This window comes from Schistocerca piceifrons, chromosome X, assembly GCF_021461385.2.
Source record: "Schistocerca piceifrons isolate TAMUIC-IGC-003096 chromosome X, iqSchPice1.1, whole genome shotgun sequence".
Lineage (NCBI taxonomy): Eukaryota > Metazoa > Arthropoda > Insecta > Orthoptera > Acrididae > Schistocerca > Schistocerca piceifrons.
The window spans coordinates 818019194-818031263 of record NC_060149.1 but is presented as its reverse complement, the minus strand read 5'-3'; the positions used below and the strand labels follow the sequence as shown (position 1 = coordinate 818031263).

General features: G+C 35.8%; 1 protein-coding gene across 1 annotated transcript in view; it reads left to right on the top strand.

Moving 5' to 3' along the window:
* LOC124721679 (dystrophin-like) overlaps positions 1-5127 on the top strand; it is a 286684-nt gene extending 281557 nt beyond the window's left edge. The window contains exon 20 of the mRNA XM_047246753.1: positions 1731-5127. Within this exon, the coding sequence (XP_047102709.1) occupies positions 1731-1858 (128 nt within the window). The 3' untranslated portion in view covers positions 1859-5127. The remainder of the gene's footprint in view (positions 1-1730) is intronic.
* The last annotated feature ends 6943 nt before the right edge of the window (positions 5128-12070 follow it).

Below are 12070 nucleotides of genomic sequence, written 5' to 3'. Positions count from 1 at the left end.
TTTTTTAACACATTATATGTGATTGGGCCAGTCAGTGCAAGACCTCTAATCACTGCATGTTGGCGGAAATTGTCTGCCACAGGCATTCCTACCATGTGGCTGCCTGGTGGTGGTCAGTTTCTGCCAACATGCAGTGCTTGGAGCTGGTCCTACCGCATGTTGTGTGTTACCAAATACAATAATTTCATACACCTGGAGGTGGAATTTTAAAATCACAAAACTGATTGTGATTTGAATAAATAATTAATACAACTGAAGCAGATCTTTCTAAATTAATTATCAGTTGCGGATGTCCTATGTACCAAATCTTGTGTCATTGGTATGTTTTCATTCTCCATTTAGCTGTAATGAAATTCAATAAAGAAAATTCTTTCTCACAGTATTAGATGTGCTGAATGAATATTAACTGAATTTTAAGTTCACCAGCAACTATATGTCCTCCACCATGTGTTCCTGCCGTGCGGCTACCTGGTGGCAGACAGTTTGCACCAGCCTGCTGTTGCTGGAAGTCTTGCACTGACTGTCCCAACTGCATGTAATATGTTACCAAATGCATTAATTTCATACATCTGGAGATGGGATCATTGTTTGAATAAATAATTAATACAACCAAAGAGGATCACTCTAAATTAATTATAATACCAATTACACTAAAATTGTTTTAAATAATACTGTCTTCAATGTAAACTTAATCAGGAAAACTTAATACTTATGAGACAACTCTTCTGTTTATGTGGGATTATAAATAAATTCTTCTTGTGCCAATGAAAAATAATTTCAAGACAGCATATTTATTTTCACCCAGAATAAAAATTTCTCTCTACAATCAGGAATTTTCCCTTGTACAGCCTTTTATAATATGCAGCTATTGCACTACTAACTTGCTGCATCTGCTGTAGTATTTGGTAACTTGTCTTATTTTGTGTTATATGCAAACAGACTTTGAAATTGCTTGTTAATATATTCTAAATGTTTTTTTTTTTTCTGAAACTGTCAGTTATACTGTACTGAGGAACAGTTTTGCACAATGACAGTTCTTTCTGCACTTTTATGCTTTGCCTACATCATTATTTTCAATTTCTAAAGAGCATGCCTGTTATCATTGTTAACAAATACACATTACACACTTTGAAAAATATGTGTATTTTAGATGCTTTTTCCAAAAGAAAAAGCAGGGGAAGAGATTTATTCACACCTGTTACTTATCTTCTTCGCTGTGTGCATGAGTCATTACAAAAAAAACTTCTGTCATGTTCCTAGTTCTTTGCTATGAAGAAGAGCTTGATCAGCTTTCTTTGGGTTCATTTTGTTTCGTAAGGGAAATTTTCTGTGCTTGAAGAACTGAAAACTTATTTGTTGTGTTATCAAAGGAAATATTTACACCATAAGCTTAAAATGGCTTGATATTTCCTCTCCACAATTTAGAGATGCATTCTATGCATAACAGGCATCGTAATTTATAATGCTTCGAAATCAAAGTCACCATCAGCAGATTTACATTCACCTACATGTTGATTATTTGCTCTCAAAGATAGGTTTTGATAGGCATGTGAAAGCTAAGAAACAATAATTATCAGCTTTATTCAGGAAGTTTTGATTGAGAAACTGTCAGTGTACACTTTATAATGATTAACTGTTTGATATGTTATCATTGAAGATACACCCTTAAAAAGTTATAAAATTTGTGACATAATCATGTAATTCTACAGCATGATTTCTTGAATTTTCAGGAGATTTGGGGAAAGCAGTTGGTGAGCTTGTGACAGTGATGACAGATGATGAACCACATTTGGGCCCACAGGATGATGACAATGATAATGAAGCTGACCATGGTTCAGCTAGGCAGAATAAAAAATGACATCATTTTAAGACTCTGTAATAAACGTTCATATCAGACAGCTAACTTTTATAGTTGTCCATGTCAGGAGTGATTTCCTTTTAATTTTGTAAGTTAACCAAGGGCTGATAATCAATCCAATCATTCAGTTTTAATACAGTGAGAACTAAATGTCCACTCACAAAGAAATTTGGGATGAATTCTTTTTCACTATTGCTCCAAAATTCCATATTAAACTGAAATCAGCTTTGCACAAAATACATCACACGCGAAAAAATTATTTAGTGTAGTGTTACATACCTGAATTAATGTTGAACTTTGAAACCAAAACACATCCTACGTAACATATCTTCATGAAGGAAACATATGGTTCCTTTATTAATACTATCAGATAGAGTAAGTTTAATCTTGTTAATGTGTAACCACAGATGTATCTTTGTAAATAAATGACCAAAGTACTGCAGTCACTTATATATTCAGTACATAAATGTGCACATTCAAAAATCATATATATTCATAGTAACATCATAATAAGGGAGACTTACAAACTGCTTTGGTAATAATTTAAAAGTGATCTAAAATTGCACAAACTGGTATTGTCTAACTTCTTTCGCTGTTAGGCCCTCCATAGTGATATGCTGTATGGTTCTATGTATGTTTGTTGCCATTAGAGTAATAAATGTGTTAGCTTTTGAGAGATAATTGTTTGATTGGAAAGGACTTTATATTGTCATTGCAACTTGCAGTAAGTTTAAGTACAGCAGAGGAAAAGCTTATGAATAATATGTATTGAAAGAAAAATTGAACACATGCAAACTCTGTATGGTGAGAAAATAAATGTGGCACAAGCTACTGTAGTGTTATTGTTAATTGCAGAATGTAAGACAAAAAGATTTGTGAATTATCTGCAGTGGTGGTTATATAGCACATATCTTCGATGTTGACATTTTCATTGCCAAATTGAACTATTATTTTGATGATATTATTTTATTTTATTATATGCAAGTCTTTCTCGAATGAGTAGTGAAAATAATTCCCTCTAATTTGCGGTATTTCGTAGAAGTTTAAAGCTGTTGTTATAAATATGGAAATTAACTATTCATGTTTAGAATCGCTTACATACAAAACCCAATAATGATATTGTAAAATGTTTCTAGTTAAATATACAAATGGAATTTGTTTCTTTCCCAGATTATAATGAGTAAAACTACAGCTTTTGGTATTTATTCCTGAAAAATATACCTATTCACAACATATCACCTCTATGACTATTTTAATGAAACTGAATAAAGTATTACATATGTGAATGGTACTAATAAATATAAGTAACTAATGCAATGTCACATCATTTCTAAAAAAGAAATGGAATAATGGTACTACTTTTTTTGTATACTTGTCCCTATTGTAGTGTTAATGTTATTTTGACTATGCATGTCACATCCACATTTTCTCAATTTTTACATTTGTGCATTTAATACCACTATCATATTTTTCTGAAGTAGTATTATTCCCTTATACAGTTATTGCCCTTCTGAGAAAAATGGTAAATAAAGTTATGTACTGGCATTAATTCAGAGTTTTTGTTGAAGTGAAGCAATCAATCACAGTAGTTTTGAGGAATATAAGCTCTGGAAAAGATACAGGATACTGGTCACTCCCATAAGTTAGCAGTGGACATGTTTACTTGAACTGTCTCACAGTGATTAATTAGAAATACTAGATTTTTTTACCTGCAATTGTCTCTATGGAATATGTGGATGTAACATGCCGAATGTGATTGCTGTAGTAGTTTGTAATGAAAACAATTGACTGAATACTGTATGATGGTGTGCCATACATAGAAATAAATACATTAAAGGATCAAAAGTGAATAAATGTGGATGCAGTAAAGCTAATATATCTGTTAAGAGGAAATTACATTTTCACTGTACATGTACCGGTATTCAAAAACATAAAGTTTTTGTGGTCAATGTTTCCTTTCATAGGAGTATAGAGGTCTTCATTCCACCTTCTGTTTGTATACTATTTTCATGTTGATTCTGAGTTCAGATCTTGTCAGTATTTGCTCTCTTCTGGAACTCAAAGTGAAAAAGAAGAGTGGCTATTTTAATATTGTATGCTGTGTTAATACATTTGTAACATGTATAAAGGGGATTTCATTTTCCAGTCTTACATATGTTCTTGACTGTAATCACAGTTGAAAATCATCTTTTTGTTGGTATTTTCATATTTGACGCTTTCATTTCTGGATATTACATACACAGTAATTATTCATCGAAAAAGTCACAAAATAGTCCAAAAATAAATAATTATTCGTTACATTTATGTCAAATGGACCACACACAGCCATATTACTGATATTTGATGCCATGTAACTACACTGGGTGTGGAAAACTGTTGGCAAAAAATCCCTGATACACATATACTGCTGACATCATTTCAGTGTTGAAAAAATTGGAGCTGGGTTGCAGTTTTTGTTTTAATTTGCCAACTGTAAACTGAAAATTATTTTGAACTGTAAAGACATTCTGATGAAGAATATGTTAAAAATTATCTGTAGATGGCATACCATTTCCCCATGTCTCATACATTTCAATGATCATATCAAATTGATGGATACCATACCATGTAATTACTAGGATAGAATGTTAGTATTATTTTACTGTAATACACATTTAACAGTGAAACTTTTATAAAATACACATTGTTCCAGGCAATTTTACTGTTAATGTTTGCAAAATTTCCAAATGTATTAGTTGGAAGCTAATTGATATCTTTATTGAATATATGTCAACATGATTAATTATAAGGCCTGGCATTAGATTTGTGGGTACAGAAAATGCATACCAATTCAAAGCTGCTGTAGATATTTGTACTTCAAATATGTAACTGTTACGTATCATAATGGATTATGTTTTGCCAAAAGCTTCAATGTTTGTTTAGTCAGGCCTATAAGTACATGACTTTTGTCCATTAAATTGCTTTGAAATTGTGCATTAGGTATGACATTCCTAGGTAATTTAGAGACGAGTGCTTTACATTTCATTCACATTGCTACAAAGTATAGAAAAATGTTTTGTTTGTAATTTTTTTTTTAAAAAATGGGATCACTTTAGATTGTATTTGTAGATGATTTTTTTTTTATTTATGATTCTGCATTGAGAACGTGCAACTGATTTCAGAATGTGTTGAATTGTTTGAGAAATTTCCATACTACTTTCATATGTATTTTTTTCCATATGTCCTTCAGTTGATATGATTTCATAATAAAGATTTTTTATTACCAAAAACTGTAGACATTGTTGAAGCAATATTTATTATTGTAATGACCAGTAAATGGATGTGGGGATACCCATTCTGGCTTCATTATGTTCTGAAAAATGTTTTTGTAGTGTTTACTTTCCCTGTTCCTTCATGAGGAGTGAATTGAAACTAATTATTTCATACTTTTGTTCTAGTTGTGAACAGGAAAACGTTTATTTCAATGTTACATTAAAAATGTAGTTTTCAAGTACGTACAATATTTTCAAATGGTCCTGTTAAAAACCAACAGTGAGTATCAGTATCACCACAGTGAGAGAGCGCCTTTAACTTTTTATAATGTTTTTGCAAAGACAGATCATGAGAGTTATGTACAATCAAAGTACTTTTTGGGCACACTGATACAATTACACCACTGCTCTGTTTAGTGACATTTGGAAAAACAAATATTACATCCACTTTTTTGACTGATATACATGTTGACAGTATGAATAGCTTCACAAATGAGTTATCTGATATCTACAACAGCAGAGCACAGACAAAAGCTTAAGGGTGTGGGAAAACACATGATCTGTATCTTTATTAAGTGTTTGCTTACATTTCGAACAGCAGGGCAGATGTTTGTGGGACCCCGTTTCCTGACAGCGGGACATTGTTCTGTGATGATATGTTCCCGAAGTCCTCTTCATTGGCTTTTTCCACTGCTCCAGATAAAAGTATATAGTTAAGTTTCAAAATTACCTGTGTACATCAGAAAATTTGCCACCTTGTCCACTATACCTTAACAAAAACTGTACCACTGTCCATTACAACTTGCCAAAAACTGTTTCTCTACATAATTACTTCTTCTGGATATATAAGTTTGGGTGGCCTGCCTTAGCTACCTTACCATGTGTGATAAGACACACATACCTCACCATAAAGCCAATAGGTGCAACGTTTAAGTGGATAGACTAAGTGGAGGAATTCTAAAGGTTATGAATTGGAGTATTAATCTTCACCTGAGATACCTATATGAATTTTGTATAAATGGTAGGGTGCTGCCAGATGAACTGGAGGAAGTGGTGCTAACACCTACAAATGTGGATGGAAACAAAAATTACAGACCAGTTAGTCTCACCTGTGTTCTACATAAAATTTTTGGAGGAATCATTGACACATATGTAAGCATCTGTTTGCATTAAACGAGATGGTAATGTAGCAGTTAACATGGATTTAGAGCAGCTTTTTTAATGTGAGATACAGGTAGCTGGTTTTCGGCAGGATATGCCAGAAGTGATACACAGGACAGGGAAATGTGAGTATATAGCTATCAATCATTCCAAAGCTTTTGATAGGGTAAATCACATGGTACTATAACAAAGACTGCAAAGTCTGGGTCTTGAAATGGTAGTATGTTGGGTCACAGCTGAGCATGAGGGTAGACGATCTCTCATCAAAGACAAAATGGAAAGATGAAATAGTGATGATAGAAGTATACCACAAGGCAGTAAATCAGGGCCATTGGTGCTAATTTATATCAGTGATACTTCAGAAGGGGTAAAATTAGAATTAAGACTGCTGATGACAGAGTAGTGTTATAGGAAGTGATAAAGTAGAAGGTAGTGAGATACTGCAAGAAGGATGTGGAAGTCACCAGATACAGAAAGCAGATAAATGTGATGTTGGAAAATGCAGAGGAGAATCCACTGGTCTCATAAAACTTTAGTATCATTGATGTATCGAAATTCTCCACAGTAAACAAGTGTTTCCTCAATCAAGCTAACTGGGAAAAATGTAATTGATATTTTAAATACTAAACAATGATACAAATGTAGCAACAGGTACCAGTACCACATTTTATTATTAAATGTCACAACGAAATAAACTGACGTTCAAAATTAAATTGAACAAGTTGAGAAAGCAGCACATTACACAAAAATAATCACAAAGGTTAACGTTTTGAGCACTTCATTGTTAACGTCTATATTATAATATCCTCAGTGGTAAATCTGTTTTCCCACGTTATACTCCTCAGATACTTCTTAAGACTTTTTAATACATTATTGCTTCTGTCTGGAGTTGCTTCTGTCATAGGGATCATTGCAACTATTCTTATCAGTTTATATATGGTTGGAAACATCTCTCTTTCATGTCTGCTGAGTGTTTCAATAACTAATGATTTAGTGTCTGGAAATTCTGTCATTTGTCTTTTCCATAATAAATATTCACCATGTGTGTGTTCAGTTCTGATGAAGGCACCATTTCCAAAATCATCATAAAATTTCATCACTGTTTCAAAATAATTTATATTTCCTGAGACAGACACAAGACAGGAAATGAAAGCCAGAATATTTTTATGAGGTAAAAGCCTGCTCCCTATTTCTTATCAGATAATGAAAGAATTTAAACACAATTCGGATCAGCAATGTCTATATTGAATCGATCGACTTTTCATTTATTTGTCCTCAGAATAATGATTGGCACCTCATGTTTCTCACACTTTATTCTTGCTTTAGTAAAAAATTGTCTTCTCCACATTTTCTGATATCTAGCAATTGCCCTTTAAGCATTTGGTTGTGTCAGCTAAACCCAAATGTTTTGGTAGATATCTACTTAACAGTGAAATTGCTAAAGATGAATTCGCTTACAAAAAGGGAAACCATGAATTTCACTGTGTGGATAGAGTTTACAAATCAAATGTTGTCAGCTAATGTGTCACTGTGAATCCAATGGCTAATTTCAGCCAAACGTTCACATACACGACCCAGAAGTTTGATGAAAATAATTAGTGTCTTGCCTTTCCATTCATCTCATCACGCATAGTTTCTTTAAACAGATTTTTGTTTTTTCCTAGGGCAAAATTCATTAGTCTTCTTTAATAAAATGTCTTGTCTCTTTGCAGTGTGTATTGTAGATTGTATTTTATTGCTACTGTTGTCCACAAAGCAACTTACGCACAAGACATTTCAGTTCATAAAGTGATTTCTATGCACGCTGTTTTAAGATTACAATAATATGCTATCTGTGTTAAGTATTCATAAATTTAAATCGTCTTCAATGGAGTAAAAGCAGTGATACTGTAAATATGACTTTAAAGATTTCCTGAATGTATTGATCTCGGCAGTGGCGTTTATTTGTGAAGTTTGTTATACAGTTTAATTCCAATTTGGAGAGTACCATTTTGATGCAGGGATGTGGTGATTTGGGTCATATATAAATTTTTACTGTGTCTGGTAAAATGATCACAAATATCACTGTTTTTTGTAATCTGCAGTCTTTACCTGTTACATTTATTGTAAAGAATATGAGGGTTTCCATAATGTAGATACATAGCAAAGCAGAGATGCCAGAGATATTAAACGGAGGTTTTCACAAGTCTAGGTTTGCATACAAACATGATTCTAATTGCCTTTTTTTATCAGTTTTTTGATAGCTGTTTTAGAGTTTCCCCAGAACGTGACCCCATATCTAAGGCAATTATGGAAGTAGACACCCTATCCATTCTTTTTTGCTTGCTCTCTTCACTACAGCAAGGTTTTGCTGAACAAAGAAGGTGGTATGTCTTGCTCAGTTTTGCATTAATGTATTCAATATGTTTATTCCATTAATATTGTTTTCCAGCCATAATCCTAAGTATTTGGTTTCTATACTGTTATCAATTGGTTCCTGGTTGATGGAGACAAATGGGATGTACATATTCTTGTTTGGAGGATTTGGAATTTTAGTGCAATAGTTTTTTTTTCTTTTGCTATCAAACAATAGAAACTTCAGACAGGAATATCAACAATGTAGGGGAAGACTGTAAAGAAGACACGTTAAGTTGCAGATAGGCACAATTAGAAGACACTTACGTAAAGCTTTCGGCAACAGCCATCATCAGTAAAAGAGAGACATACATCATTCTAACACACAAGCGAGCAAACCTCATGCACACATGACCACCAACTACAGCGTCTCGGGCTGAATTTCATGACTGCCATTTTCTTTCATCCCAAGACGCTTGAGTTTGTAGTCGTGTGCATTAGATGTACTTGCCTGTGCGTATGAATGATGTGTGTCTCTCTTTTACTGATCAAGGCTGTGGCCGAAAGCTTTATGTAAGTGTCTTCTAATTGTGCCTATCTTCAACTTAAAATGTCTTCTTTATGGTAAGTAGCAATCTTTTCCTACATTTCTCATTTTTTTTTACTATTTATTACAAGCTAATTATTCTGTCCACAGTTGCTATGTTGTTTAGTGGCAGTGTTTACTGATCGCACCACCCGCCCCCTCCCGTTTCATAGAATGGTGTGATCAGCAAATGTGATTGTTTTAAGAGCATCCACATTTAAGCTTACATCATTTATGTACAGAAGGGGCCCCGTTACTGATCCTTGGGGTACAGAATATTTAATTAATTTGTAGTAGAACAAGTGTTCGATGTTGTACCTGCCAGAGGTAGGTGCTTAAACAGTCAGCAGAAATGATTAGAAGCACACTTAATCTGAATGACACTATCTCTACTTAACTTCAAACAGAGAGTTCAAGAGACATCTGTCAGAGCCTAGTCACCATACATATACATAATCACAGATAGCTACTATAAACAGTATTGAGGCTTTGGCTGAAACCACTAGTAACCTCATTGCAGTGTCTTCTTATGCCAGTTCTGTGGTGACACTATGTGTGCATGCAGCAGGAGGTGAGTACTCGAGCCGGGCGCAGATTGGTGGCACTGTCAAGAGTGGGATGGTTTCTGCCCTGTGTGGTATTGATACCGATGACCCTCCCCCCCCCCCTTCTCCCCCAAAAAAACTCCTTGCTGTCATTGTCATTGTATATTGGTACTAGCAGAAATAAAATTGAGGAGGTGGTCTGAACATAGGTGCCACAGAGGTGGTAGGAGCTGAAACTGCAGTGGATGCCAAGCATCTGCCCACATCCTGACATGCATCTTGTGAATGGCCGGAAACACTGGCCGAAAAACCAGGCATAAGGCACTCATGCCCAGAGACGGATCATCATCTTTCATCTATGAAGATGGGACAGAGATCGAAGGGTTCACAGTGGCCACTGGAAGGCGGCAGGATGAAGGGAGGCCACCTTTTGTGGCTGGGGCTGCAGTGACGGTGACAGTGGTAGTGGCATGTTGACAGCTGTTGGCTACCTGTCTTCATAGTACACTACTGGCCATTAAAATTGCTGCACCAAGAAGAAATGCAGATGATAAACAGGTATTGGACAAATATATTATACTAGAATTGACATGTGATTACATTTTCACGCAATTTGGGTGCATAGATCCTGAGAAATCAGTGCCCAGAACAACCACCTCTGGCCGTAATAATGGCCTTGATATGCTTGGGCATTGAGTCAAACAGAGCTTGGATGGCATGTACAGGTACAGCTGCCCATGCAGCTTCAACATGATACCACAGTTCATCGAGAGAAGTGACTGGTGTATTGTGATGAGCCAATTGCTTGGCCAGCATTGACCAGACGTTTTCAATTCGTGAGAGATCTGGAGGATGTGCCAGCCAGGGCAGCAGTCGAATATTTTCTGTATCCAGAAAGGCCCGTACAGGACCTGAAACATGTGGTCGTGCATTATCCTGCTGAAATGTAAGGTTTCGCAGGGATCGAATGTAGGGTAGAGCCACGGGTCGTAACACATCTGAAATGTAACGTCCACTGTTCAAAGTGCCATCAATGCGGACAAGAGGTGGCCGAGACGTGTAACCAATGGCACCCCATACCATCATGCCGGGTGATACGCCAGTATGGTGATGATGAATGTGTGCTTCCAATGTGCGTTCACTGCGATGTCGCCAAACGCGGATGCGACCATCATGATACTGTAAACAGAACCTGGATTCATCTGAAAAAATGACGTTTTGCCATTCGTGCACCCAGGTTCGTCATTAAGTACACCACCACAGGCGCTCCTGTCTATGATGCAGCATCAAAGGTAACAGCAGACATGGTCTCCGAGCTGATAGTCCACGCTGCTGCAAACGTCATCGAACTGTTCGTGCAGATGGTTGTTGTCCTGCAAATGTCCCCATCTGTTGACTCAGGGATTGAGACGGGGCTGCACGATCCGTTACAGCCATGCAGATAAGATACCTATCATCTCGACTGCTAGTGATACGAGGCTGTTGGGATCCAGCACGGCGTTCCGTATTACCCTCCTGAACCCACTGATTCCATATTCTGCTAACAGTCATTAGATCTTGAACAACGCGAGCATGCAACGTCGTGATACGATAAACTGCTATAGCGATAGGCTACATTCCATCCTTTATCAAAGTCGGAAATGTGATGGTATGCATTTCTCCTCCTTATACAAGGCATCACAACAACGTTTCACCAGGCAACGCCGTTCAACTGCTGTTTGTGTATGAGAAATCGGTTGGAAGCTTTCCTCATGTCAGCACATTGTAGGTGTCGCCACGGTGCCAACCTTGTGTGAATGCTCTGAAAATCTAATCATTTGCACATCACAGCATCTTCTTCCTGTCGGTTAAATTTCACGTCTGTAGCACGTCATCTTCATGGTGTAGCAATTGTAATGGCCAGTAGTGTAACATCATAATAAGGGAGACTTACAAACGGCTTTGGTAATAATTCAAAAGTGATCTAAAATTGCACAAACTGATAGTGTCAAACTTCTTTTGGTGGTAGGATTGTACACCCTATTAAATAATTCATTCTGCAACTTGTCCAATGGGAGGAGGAAGTAATAAGAACACGCAAAAGTTGACTGGTGTAAAAGTAGGTCTTACAGAAAATCAAGATCGAGAAAAGGTTATAAACTATGTTGTGCCTGCCTATAGTTTTGGTTATATATTTATAAAACAGACCTAACAATCAAGACCAGTTATAAACTATTCTCTGTCTGTCCGTAGTTTTAATTATATACCTATATAACAGGAGAAGAATGTTAACAGACACGATACAAGTATTGTACAGATGTTTTGCTACGTATTTTTTTCATATTACCTAACAGAA